This window comes from Anolis sagrei, chromosome 5 (genome assembly GCF_037176765.1).
Source record: "Anolis sagrei isolate rAnoSag1 chromosome 5, rAnoSag1.mat, whole genome shotgun sequence".
NCBI classification, from domain to species: domain Eukaryota; kingdom Metazoa; phylum Chordata; class Lepidosauria; order Squamata; family Dactyloidae; genus Anolis; species Anolis sagrei.
This window is the reverse complement of record NC_090025.1, coordinates 186,304,385-186,319,253: the sequence shown is the minus strand read 5'-3', so window position 1 is coordinate 186,319,253 and position 14,869 is coordinate 186,304,385. Positions and strand designations below refer to the sequence as shown.

General features: G+C 38.7%; 1 protein-coding gene across 4 annotated transcripts in view; it reads right to left on the bottom strand.

Moving 5' to 3' along the window:
• Nucleotides 1–6,852, bottom strand: part of ABCC9 (ATP binding cassette subfamily C member 9) — a 92,008-nt gene extending 85,156 nt beyond the window's left edge. For all 4 annotated transcript variants that reach the window (XM_067469308.1, XM_060776533.2, XM_067469309.1 and 1 more), the window contains exons 1-3: nucleotides 6,569–6,852; nucleotides 3,980–4,196; nucleotides 1,001–1,167 (exon numbers count right to left, since the gene is read on the bottom strand). In XM_067469308.1, the coding sequence (XP_067325409.1) occupies nucleotides 1,001–1,163 (163 nt within the window). In that variant the 5' untranslated portion in view covers nucleotides 1,164–1,167; nucleotides 3,980–4,196; nucleotides 6,569–6,852. The remainder of the gene's footprint in view (nucleotides 1–1,000; nucleotides 1,168–3,979; nucleotides 4,197–6,568) is intronic.
• Nucleotides 6,853–14,869: the final 8,017 nt, after the last annotated feature.

The following is a 14,869-nucleotide window of genomic DNA, read 5'->3' as shown; positions in this document are numbered from 1 at the left end:
TGGATCTTTTTTGCAACTTTAAAAATATGCAAGATCCAACCATGTTGCCCTTTTGGTAAATTCTACACCACAGGGATGTCATTCAAAAGAACATGTGGAACTACAAACATAAAAAATTATATTAAAAATTTTAAAAATATAAAACATTTATAAATTTTTATATTAAAAATATAAAAAAAATAATATAAAATATTTTAAAAATTATATTAAAATATTTTGTAATACGTGGAACAAAAACGTACTTTTTTTTTTTGTCGTGTCAGGAGCGACTTGAGAAACTGCAAGTCGCTTCTGGTGTGAGAGAATTGGCTGTCTGCAAGGACATTGTCCAGGGGACGCCCGGATGATTTGATGTTTTGTCATCCTTGTGGGAGGCTTCTCTCATGTCCCCGCATGAGGAGCTGGAGCTGACAGAGGGAGCTCATCCGCCTCTCCCCAGATTCAAACCTGTGACCTGTCAGTCTTCAGTCCTGCCGGCACAGGGGTTTAACCCACTGCGCCACTGGGGGCTCCATGCAAAACGTACATGAAACATGTATACATGAAATGCTACAAGGAAACATTAGGTCACCAATATTTAGTTGAAGCATTTACTTTCTCAAAAGGCATTCCCCTTCTAAACTGCAGTTGCCTGGACCTAAGGATACAATAAAATGTCATTAAATTACCTGGCTTCTTGGCCCGGCATACTATAATAGAGTTGCATTGGAGGAGCTAGAGATTCCCTCTCCAGAAATTTGCTATGTCTTCCAATGTAACTCAATGGTAAGGGAAGAATACCATAGAATGGCCTGGAGGACTTAGAAAATGCCTTGAGATACTATCTCCACCTTGGTGAAGGCAAGTAAAACTGCAGAATCAGGTTCTCCCGTTACAAGGGTCTTACATTATTATTATTATTATTATTATTATTATTATTATTATTATCATCTTCATCATCATCATCATCATCATCATCATCATCATCATCATTGCAGATATTCACAGCTTTATTACTTACCAATGAATAATATGGGAAAGGTGATAAATAAGAGGAAAACATGAGGTACTAAGTTGAGGGCATCCAGAAAGCAGACATTACTTAATAAGCCTAAGCTCATATTATAGGCGGAAGGGTTGTCATTGCCACAAAATGCAATTTTCTGTACGTCTTTTGGTAGCATTGCCCTGTCAAAAGGAAAAAGGAAAAAGAAATGTTATGATAAAAGCAGGGATAAAAGCATCAATAGGAGCATAGTGTCTAAATCTAGGGAAGTAATGCTACCCCTCTATTCCGCTTTGGTTAGACCACACCTAGAATACTGTGTCCAATTCTGGGCACCACAATTCAAGAGAGATATTGACAAGCTGGAATGTGTCCAGAGGAGGGCGACTAAAATGATCAAGGGTCTGGAGAACAAGCCCTATGAGGAGTGGCTTAAGAAGTTGTGCATGTTTAGCCTGATGAAGAGAAGGCTAAGAGGAGATATGATAGCCATGTATAAATATGTGAGAGGAAGATACAGGGAGGAGGGAGCAAGCTTGTTTTCCGCTTCCCTGGAGACTAGGATGCGGAACAATGGCTTCAAACTACAAGAGAGGAGATTCCATCTGAACATGAGGAAGAACTTCCTGACTGTGAGAGCCGTTCAGCAGTGGAACTCTCTGCCCCGGAGTGTGGTGGAGGCTCCTTCTTTGGAAGTTTTTAAGCAGAGGCTGGATGGCCATCTGTCAGGGGTGATTTAAATGCAATATTCCTGCTTCTTGGCAGGGGGTTGGACTGGATGGCCCATGAGGTCTCTTCCAACTCTTTGATTCTATGATTCTACAGTTTCTCACAGATGCCCTTCCTCTGTCAAATAATTAAAAACCTTATTGGCAATCTCCCTGCAAAGTGCTAGTTTGTGGGGACGTAGAGAACATGGAGAGAAATTTCATGCCTTCTAATTTCAAAATATTCATTTGGATACTGGCTGTATGTGCAATTAATGCACAAATGTTCCCTTGCATGCGCACTTTGTGTGAAAGCTCCCTTGGGTTGCCATGAAAATGGAGAAGAGTAGTCAAGAAATCAGAAGGTTAAAACTTGGAAAGGCAGCTATGAATTATGTAAATATTATCTTTAAGTATAAAATAAATATTTGAATAGTAAAGTCAGGATAACCCATGCTTTAGTACAAGGGGCTCTTGCTATCCACTGGGATTTGGTTCCAGGACCACAATGGATACCCAAAACCATGGATGTTCAACTCCCATTATATACAATGGCATAGTAAAATGGTATCTCTTATATAAAATAGCAAAATCAAGGTTTGCTTTGTGTGTGTTTATCTATCTATCTATCTATCTATCTATCTATCTATCTATCTATCTGTGGAAGATGGAATCCATGGATCTAGAATTCACGGAAATAGAAGGCTGGCTGTATTCCTGATACCTAAGGCCCCTTCTAAACAGCTGCATAAAATCCACATTGAACTGGATTATATGACAGTGTGGACTCAAGGTAATGCAGTCGATTGTGGATTTTCTGCCTTGATATTCTGGGTTATAGGGCTATGTGGAAGGGCCCTAAGTTACATTTGGGAAAGCCAGGGCCCTTACACACAGCCCTATATCCCAGAATAGCAAGGCAGAAAATCCCACAATATCTGCTTTGAACTGGGTTATCTAAGTCCACACTCAGATGTGGGATTTTCTGCCTTGATATTCTGGGATATAGGGCAGTATAGAAGGGCCCCTAGACACTACTGAATAAAGCTGGTAGGAAAAGAGTTGACACATTTGAAATGCTGGAAAATACTAGCTTTTAAGTTACTTCCAGCTTAGGGCAACTTTAAGATTAACCTATTTATTTATTTTGTTTATTTCGAACGTTTTTACTCTGCCGTTCTCAACCCCTAGGGCGACTCAGGGCAGCTTCCAATCGGCAATAATTCAATACCGCATCATAAAATACAAAATAGCAAATATAACAATTAAAAAAATGAACATTAATAAATAAAAAATAAACAGTATACTTACGATCCATTTAGCTATTGCCAGTCTGGTGGCTATTTATCTAGCCATATACTAATGATTACTCCACTTAACTTATCCAAATCCACTTCCAAGCCATAGTCAAACATTATCACTTGTCCTTTAACCCAATTGTCTGAAAACCTGGTCCCACAATCACGTTTTTACCTTCTTTCTAAAGGTGAGGAGGGATGACGATGACCTAATTTCTCCGGGAAGCGAATTCCACAGGCGGGGGGCTACCACCGAGAAGGCCCTGACCCTCGTCCTTGCCAAACGTGTTTGAGACAAAGGCAGGGCCAAGAGCAGGGCCTCCCCAGAAGATCTTAAGCTCCGAGGTGGGATGTAGAAGGAGATACGTTTGGAGTTCTCTTGGCAATATTTGTTCAAAGGGGGTTTGCTTCCACCTTCGTCTAAAGTTGAGACAGTGTGACTTCCCCTAGGTCATTCCATCAGTTTCCATGACCACTCAGGAATTCTCCAATGTTAAAACCACTACAATTTAGTGGACCTACTAAGAAAGCAACTACAATCGTGTCTTAAGTACAGTAAGAAAATAACACTGCAAATCAACCAATTGTAACAATATGTCTATCTTTTTTGCTTCTAAAGAAGAACATCCTAAAACACGTATTTGTGTGGCCTCCACAGCCTTCATGCAGCATTGCCTGCCTTTAGACTATACAACATGCTGCTACCCAGCCGGAAAAGAAAAGTCACAGTTTCCAGAGAAGGAGAAAGAATTAGAAAGAGGAGGAGAAAAAGCAGGAAGGGAAGTAGAAGGAAGGAAAGAATATAATTTTTTTCTCATAGTATCAATGTGTAGAACGTTTAGGAAAACATTTTTAAAGTTTTCAGCACTTGAATTAAATACAAGGCAGAGCAGTGGATAGTTTGTACCCGTACGGTATAAGACAGAAAAGGCAGAAAGTTTTTCAGAGTTGACTTTTCCAGCTGGATCAAACTTCCCAGAGTGGCTTACCTTTCTCTACACACATAAACACAAAATGCCAGATAAATCTTCTCTGCTTGAGACCGATATCATTCAGACGACAGCGCTCTGGTCCGCCAGAAGACGCCGACACACAAGACCCAGAAGAGTGGATTATTTTTAGGCTGGTGATGGGGAAGATCAGCTGCTGCCTCCTATCGAGTTTCTGAAGTGTACGGATTCTTTTTGTCTTTCTCACATATATACACTCAAGAGGGCAGGAAACAGGGAGAAACAAACCAGATAAAAGTTCCTATTATCTTTAAGTACGCATTTAATTATTCCCTTTTTCTTTTTAAAAACTCCTTTCTTGATTGAGGGTGCACATACAACGTTGGGTTCATGTGGTTTGACCGCACTTGAACTGTCATGTCTCACTGCTATGCAATCCTGGGAGTTGTAGGTTTACAGCAGTGGTTCTCAACCCTTCTAATGCCACAACCCCTTAATAGAGTTCCTCATGTTGTGGTGACCCCCAACCATAGCATTATTTTCATTGCGACTTCACAACTGTAATTTTGCAACTGTTATGAATCCTCATGTAAATATCTGATACGCAGGCTGTATTTTCATTCACTAGACCAAATTTGGCACAAATGCTCTATACGCCCAAATTTGAATACTGTTGGGGTTGGGGGGGGGGGGGTTGATTTTGTCATTTGGGAGTTGCATTTGCTGGGATTTATAGTTCACCTATAATCAAAGAGCATTCAGAACTCCACCTACAATGGAATTGAACCAAACTTGGCACACAGAACTCCCATAACCAACATAAATTTCTGGAAGGGTTTGGTGGGCATTTACTTTGAGTTTTGGAGTTGTAGTTCACCTACATCCAGAGAGTATTGTGGACTCAAACAATAATAGATCTGGACCAAACTTGGCATGAAAACTTAATATGCCCAAATGTGAACACTGGAGGAGTTTAGGGAAAATAGACTTGACATTTGGGAGTTGTAGTTGCTAGGATTTATAGTTCACCTACAATCAAAGAACACTCAACCCAGCCCTCAATGGATCTGCACCAAACTTGGCACACTACCTACACGGTCAACATTGAATACTGGTGGGGCTGGGGTTGTTATTATTGTTATTATTATTATTATTAACTTTATTTGTACCCCGCTAGCATCTCCCGAAGGACTCAATGTGGCTTACAAAGGCCAAGGCCTCAAAACACAACATAACAGTACACAAACTAAAGCAAATTAAAAACAGTTAAAGCAATATTAAACAACAAGCAATAAACAATACACCAAGACACAATAAAACTGGGCCGGGCCAGAGTAATGGGTACAGATTAAAAGTAAGGATGTGACAGGTGATATGTAAGGATTGTAGGGTTGTTTTTGAATTCTGGGAGTTGTAGTTCACCAACACCAAAAAGGAAGAGAAGGACAGGCGGAGAGATCTTCAGCCTTCTCTGTCAAAAGGTTTCCTAAGACAATCAGAAATATGTGTTTGCTGATGGTCTTTGGCAATCCCTCTGAAACCCCCTTGTGACTCCCCCCAGGAGTCCCGACCCCCAGATTGAGAAACACTGATGTAGTTGCACCCTGAAGGTACCCACCTTTCCATTTTTCCTCTTTGGGGCATTGCTTTTGCACATTGAAAGGCTTCGGAATTGGCAGATAGTCAACAGGTAAGAGAAACTTTAACTGCTTCTCAACACAGCCCTTAAAAGAGTAGTTGGGATGATAAAATAGGAAGAAAGAAGGATATAAATCTCACCTTAAGCGCAATGGAAGAAAGTTATGGTATAAAAATGATACCTAACTGAATGTGGGAAAACTGGCCAAAAGAAAGATTTTTCTCTCAAGGTTTCATGTTCACAGTGCTATTACTGCTATTTGGTATTTCAACCTGCCATTAGCATATCATTTGACAAAATTTATAAATACATCTTCCAGCTACGAACTACACTATGCATATAAACTTTAAAGCAATACTCCTTCATTTGGGTCAATGGGACTTATTCCCAGGCATGTGCAATAATCCGCCTGAGAACTCCCTCTTTTTCTAAATTTCTGTCAATTTGAATGTTCACATATTTGATTCATATGTTCTCTTGGGGAATCGCTAAAGCCCCTTCCACACTGCTGGATAATCCAGAGTATCAGTAGATAATCCACATTATCTGCTTTGAACTGGATTATATGAGTCCACACTACCATATAATCCAGTTCAAATCAGATAATCTGGATTTTATATGGCAGTGTAGAAGGGGGCTAAGGCAAGCATCGTAAAGCCCATATAAATAATTAAAATTTCAATGTTCTTCTTAGGGAGCATCTACATTGTGAAATGAATCCAGTTTGAGACCACTTTAACAGCCCTGGCTCAATGCTATGGAATCCTGGGATCCAGCTGCCATGACTGCATAGCATTGAGCCATGGCAGTTAAAGTGGTGTCATACTGCATTTATTCCACAATGCAGATGCACCCCTAGAGGCAACCTGCATGTCTTAAAATGTGTTATGTAACATTCATGCTTAACAGGAATGCATTACGCAGAACAGCTTTTTGTGTCTTTGTAGCATCCCTTTGCCACCCTCCACATGCTTAGTGAGAGGACTTACCAGGATCAATCACGCCACCGTGAAGAAAAAGAGGTGAGACGCAGAAATGGCTCTCCAGGGATGCCATAGTACTGCAGTTTGCAATTCATTCCAAGCTGCGGTTCACTGTGCAAGAGGTACTTGCAGCTGCCTGCATTTTGAAGCATGCGAAGTACGAGATAGCAGAAAATTGCCATAAGCCATTAATATACATGCTTGCAAAGAAAAAGCACTACACATCAATGCCCAAGCATCTGACATCCTTGCGGGGTGAAACAGGGGCACTCTCCTTCCCTCTCGGGTTAAACAGAATTGCTTCTCACAGCGTTACAAGTGGATTAGGATGCATCTGCAAAGTTATTTTCTTCTGGTCTGGGAATACTGCACACAATATGGTGTGCATGATTATTCTGCAGTCTGTTATCTTGTTTTATTCTATCCCATTTTTCTGCAAATCCTGGGATGCATAGAAGCTTACAAAATAAAAAATAAACAAAAGCAAAAATGCTAGAACATAGAAACATAAGAAAAATATACTAAAAGTGGGGTCGAATGATAGAATGAAAACCTTTTAAATTCTACTTTCCATCGACCCAGATTTAACATGGACAGCCTTGATCAGTCCTCTAACATCCCAGGCCCCATATACACTACCATATATTCCAGATTGATTGATAATCCACATTATCTGCTTTGAACCGGATTATATGACTCTACACTGCCATATAATAAAAGTAAAGATTTTTCCCCAGACATTAAGTCCAGTCGTGTCTGACTCTGAGGATCAGTGCTCATCTCCATTTCTAAGCATTGTCCGTAGACACCTCCAAGGTCATGTAGCCGGCCTGACTACATGGAGAGCCGTTATCTTTCCGCCAGAGCGGTACCTATTGATCTACTCACATTTGCATGTTTTCGAATTGCTAGGTTGGCAGAAGCTGGGGCTAACAGGAGGAGCTCACAGCGCTCCCCAGATTCGAACCTGCGACCTTTCAATCAGCAAGTTCAGAAGCTCAGTGGTTTAACCCACTGCACCACTGGGGGTTCAATATAATCCAGTTCAAAGCGGATAATCTGGATTTTATATAGAAATGTAGAAGGGGCCTGTGTTAAAAGTGGAAAAACTCAACCAGACCCCCTCTACACTGCCATATAATTCAGTTTGAACTGCATTATAATGGTCAGTGTAGACTTCTATGAGTCTACTTTGCCATATAATATGCAGTAAATCTGCATTCTGAAATTGGATTATATGGTGGTGCAGATCCCTCCTCAATGGAACGGGCGGAGAGGCGGAATTAATTGCAAATTATAGTGTGATAATTTGTAGCAGAGATAGGCATGCACAGATCATATAAACTAGATCAGGGCTTCTTAAACTTTTCCCACCTGTGACCCCTTTCCATGCAAGAATTTTTTACATGACCCCAGGTATACAGGTATAAAAATTGGTGTAAAAACCAAACTTCGACTGATAATAAATCAGCATTGCTAAACAGACTTGTTTTCCTTTTTGTAGAGCACGGCCAAAACATTTTCTGTAAACAATGAATGTTGTTGCTAACAGAGTTGTGTAAATGGGTGGCATTCAGAAACCTTTTACTGTTTCCAATTTTGTGTGACCCCAACATTGAGCTAAAGGGACCCCATGTAGGGTTGGGACCCCACTTAAAGAGTGAAGTAGATGATGTATCAATTTCTCTATTTAGTAGGAAAACATGCCTTTTACATAGAACCAATTAGGAGCTTTGTATGCTAATAGAAAGAAAACCCTGAAACTTTTTGGCTAACTGGTCTTTAAGGGTTACCTCCCAGTTTGTCTTTTTTCTGAAGATTTTTTACTAAAAGCTGTTGGGTGACTTCTATCTGTCCTTGGTGTGGTTTTTGGCTAGATCTCTGCATCACATTGGCTTGATTTGCCTTTTTTTAAAAAAACCAAATGGATAAACCAGAGGGAAATCCAGCATCCCTGTAGCAATATTTCAGACCATAGGAAACACTGGCAGTTCTAAGTAACAGTAAATCATGGGGTTTTTTTTACAAAATCACATATATATATATATTTTAAAAAAATTTTATATTCCCATAATGGACCACCTCTTCTCACCCTTATTTCTTGGGAAATAGCTACAGTTCCCAGGAATATTATCTCTTCCAATTATTTTCTTAGCCCCAATGATTCATTGTTACGTGTTTTAATATAATCTATGTAATTATTGTGCCTCAAGAAAATAGCCAAATGTTAGCTTCAGTCTGCACTTAAGGGAATTCAGATGTTGGAATATTATCAGCCAGATGTTTCCATGATGGATGTAGGATCACAGCATGGATTTCAGAAAAAAGCAGGGAGAAACTTTCTTTATTTCTTGTTTGATTGATGGTCAAGGATGTGAAAATGGCTGCTTATCACAGACTAAGAGGGCTAGGAATTGACCAGGAAGAACACAATATTACATTCTGGCATTCTAGAAAGAAGATAATGAACGTATGCATGCATCCAATGCTCAGACATGCAAATCTCATGTGTCTCTGTTACTAGTCATAATAACACAGCATAATCATATTTTTTCCCTTGGTGTCTTAATTTTTAGGTGTCTTCCTGGGGTTATTTGGGGCACTGATTCAGAAAATTGCATTGGATATAGACCACATCAGTTCTAGTTTCTTAGATAAGGTTATCGTGGCTTTTTATGGAGAAGCAGACAAAGACTGATATGTATATGGCATATGATCTGCATCTCAAAAACTAGAGCTGATAGGGAGAACTGCTGCCATTTTTGGAATCAGCAAGTCAAATATATCCAGAAGCAGGAGTAACATTTTTTTTTTTTTTTAAAGATTTTATTTAAATACAATAACAACTTACAAAATAGACAAAACCCAAAACAGTGAACATTTTACAAACACATAACCCCACCACCAAGGCCTGAACAAGTATAATTTCCTTCACCATATATTTATAAATCAGCCATTAATCAAATGTCATCTCCAAAATTCCTGACCAACCAAATTCTGTTGTTTTCCATTTTCGCTCTCTAAGACATATTTAATAAAGACCGACCAGTATGTCTCAAAATCCGACCTGTTAATTTCCCCCCTGAATACCCTCATTTCCATTGTTAGTTTATCGTTTAAAGCTACATTCCAAACTTCCCTGTACCATGCATCCAGTGTTAGATTGGTTATGATTTTCCAGTTCTTTGCTATTATAATTCTTCCCACTGTGAGCAAAATAGTCACCAATTCTTTCTTAGTTATTTCTACATTCAGCTTCGTGGTGTCCATTAATAATGCTAACCTAGCATCCGGCATAATGTTTGATCCTATAATGTTGTTAATTTCGATAAATATATCCTTCCAAAAATTCTTCACTTGGGGGCATTCCCACCATAGATGAAAATATGTCCCTTTGTGTTTGCCACATCTCCAGCAGAGGTTACTTTGCTTGCTATCCATCTGATGTTGTTTGACTGGCGTAGTATACCATCTCCATATAACTTTGTATACATTTTCTTTTAATCTTATTGATAGGTTCTTGGCCACTCTCCACTTCAGGACTCCTTTCCAATCAAAATCTGTCAGAGGCCCTAGGTCTCCTTCCCATACGTTTTCTAACTGCTTCAGCCCTATTTCTTCGCCAATTAATCCCTTATATATTTTCCCAATTAATCCTTTCCCCATTATTTCTTTGTTTTTAAGCTTGCTTAACCATTCCTCATATTTATTCAGTGCTCTACATCCGGGATTTTTACCTAACCAGTCCTTTCTCCAATTATACAGCTGTTGCCTCTCAAACCAATTCAAGGCACCTTGTTCTTCTAATTTATTAAACTTGCCCATCGAGTTTTGTATCCATTCCTTCCAGGAAAGAGCAGTTTCCCCCTCCACTAATTTTTTATGTTTAAGTTTAATTCTTAGGTCTTCTGGGAAGTTTTCCAGTACCACTATTGGAGTTAGGGGGGAAACTCCTGGAAATATCTTATTTTTTAACTTAACCCATGTCTCCATAACATCTTTAGCCAGGTTATTTTTACACCCCTTAATTTCTTTGCCTATTTTTGACCTAAAAAACATTTCCCCATAATCTCTGTGCCAGCATTTTCCTTCCACTTCCCGCCAGATTAATTTAGGTTCCGAAAGCAGCCTAAACACCCCCTTTATTATATGTGTCTGATGGTAGGTTTTTAGTTCTGGTATTCCTAGTCCCCCTAATTTCTGAGAAATATACCATAAGCTTCTCGGTAGCCTAGATCTTCTACTTCCATTACAAAATTCATTGACTAATTTCTGCCATTTTTTAAGATCAGCCTCTGGCAGTTTAATGGGTAACATGTTACAGAGGAAGTTAAATTTAGATAATATTTTCATTTTAAAGATTGCAATTCTGCCGAACCATGAGAGATTGAATTTTTTGTATTCTAGTAGCCTTTCTTGAATTTCCCTAAATAGTCTATCAAAATTTAATTTTTTTAACTCTGAGTAATCGACAGATATTGTAACTCCCAAATACTTAATTTTGTTTCTAATCTTGACTTTAAATTGATTAATTATTTTCTCTTTGTCTTTTCTCTCCAGGTTTATTGCCATTACCTCCGTTTTCTTCCAATTAATTATTAGGCCTGTTATATTTCCAAACTGTTTTAAATGTAGGTTTATCCGGTCTAGTGCCCTATCTGGATTTCTGACCGTCAAAAGTGTGTCGTCTGCAAATAAGCTAATTTTGATTTTGTTGTCCACTCCTATTCCCTGTATTTCTTTATCCTTCCTGATTGCAGAGGCTAATAATTCCATAACTAATATAAATAGTACCGGAGAAAGAGGGCAGCCCTGCTTTACTCCTTGCATGATACTAAAGGGTTCAGTACTTGAGTCATTAATTATAACTTTAGCCCTATTTTCCGAATATATTTGCTCTATTATATGTTGGAACCCGTCTCCAAAACCATATTTTTTAATTAATGATTTCAACACTGTCCAACCCACTGAGTCAAAGGCTTTATATATATCTAATGCAATAATGCCTACTTGAGCTTTCTCGTTTTTTGCGTTCTCTATAATATTTATCAGTCTGCGGACCAAGTCAGACATTTGCCTGCCCTTAACAAACCCACATTGATCTGGGCTAATATAATCCTCTATGAAGTTTTTAAGTCTACTTGCCAAAATTGCCGTAAAAATTTTTGCGTCTTGGTTAATTAGAGAAATAGGGCGATAAGAGTCTAATAATAATTTATCTTTGCCCGGTTTAGGTATTAATATTATCCTAGTGTGTTTCCATGAATTTGGTATGGGTTTTCCCCTTAATATTTCATTGAATAATATCTGTAATTTGGGAACTAGAAATTCTATATAAGTTTTATAAATTTCAGCTGGAATACCATCTTCACCCGGTGATTTACCCTTCCTTAATTTATGTATTGTGTCTTTAATTTCCTCTTGTGATATAGATTTCTCCATTTCCTTACTGTGTGTCTCACTTAATTTCTTATCTAAGTTTTGTTCCAGATATTTATCCAGCTCAGCTGTATCCACTTCTGTATTTCTGTACATATTAGAGTAGAAATCCTGTATCACTTTAATTTTATCTACCATTCTGGCACATACAATGCCTTTACTATCCTTGATACATCCAATCTCCCTTCTTACTTTTTTAGTCTGGGCTATTTTTGCCAGCAGTTTTGAGCTTTTGTTATTATATTCAAAAAAGTATCTGTTTGTGTACATCATATCTTTTTTAACTTTTTCTATATCTTTAGCCTCCAACTCTTTCTTTAGTCTTGTAATATTATTTATAATCTTCAGATCCTTTGTTAACAAGTACATTGATTCCAGTTTTTTTATTTCTCCTATCAGTTGGTTCTCTCGTTCCCTTTCCTGTTTCTTCCGTATGGCCGAATATTTACTAAACAGTCCCCTCAAAACTGCTTTCATTGCATCCCAGAGCACCTCATATGAAGGGGGTTCCCTTGCATTCAACTCCCAAATTTCTGCCCATTCTCTTAAAATATTTTCCCTTATAGATTTATTGTTAATAATATTTATATCCATCCACATTCTTTTTAGAGGTTCATAATCAGTTTGGTAATCTAATATCATGTTCACATCTCGATGGTCACTTATAGAATTTAAATTTACATAGACATCTTTAACATATTTTACTAGGGGTGGTGTTATGAATATATAATCAATTCTAGTGAACACCTTGTGCACTGCTGAATAGTATGTATATATCTTTTCGTTCCCTTTCATTATTCTCAGTACATCCTTTAAGTTATAATTATTAATCAACTGAACAAAAGCACGCCTCGCTTGTAAATCCCCTCTCTTTTGTGATGATGAATCCAGTTCCTGATTGAATGTTGCATTAAAATCCCCTGCCACTATCATATTGTCTGTTTGTACTTTTCTCATCCTTTCATCAACCCCTCTAAAAAAATCCCTTTGACCACTATTTGGGGCATAGATGTTCACCAGTACATAGTCCTCATTATTTACTGTACCCTTAATAATCAAGATTCGCCCTTCATCATCTTTATCAATTGAATCAATCTTAAATCCCACTTTTTGTGAAATCAACACTGCAACCCCCCTGGCTCTAGCACTTCCAGATGCCTTTATATAATGCTCTACCCAATTCAAATGAATATCACTACGTCTCCCTCCCTGGTGGATCTCCTGCAGAAAAATAAAGTCTGGTCTTGACCTTTTTAAATAGCAAGAGCAGGAGGTCAAGAGCAGGAGTAACATTTGAGGCACCGAAATGTGAGTTGGCAAATTTGCTAATACTATCCTATCTGATTCGTCATTGATCCACTCCTTTGGACTTCACGCAAATCTACCATTTGCCAAAATATGCAATCCTGTGCTTTTCTTTTCCATTTCTGGCCAGATAGCTTAACCATTGATTTGTCCCATTTTGTATGAGGTCTGTCCAAGGGCCGCTTGTGGCCTCTTGGTATCCAGCGTGTTAGTCAACGTATCCATTGGTTGTCTTTGGTTCATGCTCTATGCAGCTCTTTATTGCTGACTTTATCTCTTATTGTCTGATTATCAATCAGTCAGGTTGCCATAATATTGTTTTTTTATGTTTAAGTGCAACCCAGATTTTACACTTTCTTCTTTCGCCTTGATTAGAAGGCTCCTCAGCTCCTCCTCACTTTCGGCCATCAAAGTAGTATCATCTGCATATCTAAGGTTGTTAATGTTTCTTCCAGAAATTTTAACTCCAGCCTTGCGTTGGTCAAGCCCCGCATATCGCATGATATGTTCTGCATACAAGTTGAATAGGTTGGGTGAGAGTATACAACCCTGCCGTACACCCTTCCCAATCTTGAACCAGTCTGTTGTTCCATGTGTTGTGGCTCAGTCTGAGCCTGAGCTTTCTGAGCCTGAGTTTCCTCAGCACGAGGAGGAGGAGGATGGGTTACAGATTTCTGAACATGTCCCTGTTATTGATGCAGACAGTGTTGATACTGAAGACAAGACAGCGTTTCTGTTTCCCAGAGAAAAGAATGTTCTTTTAGAAGATGGTCATGATTTGAGTGAAACTTCACAGCTGCAGGTGGAGGAGTTGACCGCTCCATCTGTGAGCTCAGTGCCTGTCGATTCCCAGGCTGGCCAGTCCCAAGATAATGAGTTATTCGGCCTTGAAGGTGATGGGAATTTGGTTAGGGAGGACCATTTGCAATTAAGGGTACGGCAAAGTGCTTGGCTTGCTAACAAACAGGAGGTTCGAGGTCAACGTAATGCCAGGAAAACATATTTAACAATCTGATTGAAGTCAATCCTTTGTCAGTGCAAATTTGCTTACACCCTGTTAACTTCTCTGGAATTGCCTCGGCTTTTGGGGAAAGCTTTTGGCTCTTTGGGACTTTGGTTTTGATCCGGGTTTCTGGGGACTTTGTCATGCTGCCATGGATTCTTGTTTGACCAATGCTTGTGGATGATACTTCATGTTATTTGCCTTTGGACCTTGGAAACACTGCCTTTGCATTTAAGACTGTTTTGGCTATTGAACTTTTGCAGCCTTATTTCTATGTTTTTGATTATGCTTTTTCTTCAGTAAACTACAAAACCTACAGTCTTGGTCTGAGCAAGGTGAATCTATCCTGAGTTGCGACACCATAGTCAGTTCTTACTGTTGCTACTTGGTCATTATACAGACCATTATAGAGATCATATAATTGTTACAATTTATGTATTGTAATTTATACACCGGTATTAGTTATTACAATTTATAAGGGGTTGGTATGAAGTCTGATTTGCAAGTAAAACCGAATTTGTGTCACAAAATGATACGTGCCTAAAATGTGTCTGTAAGAT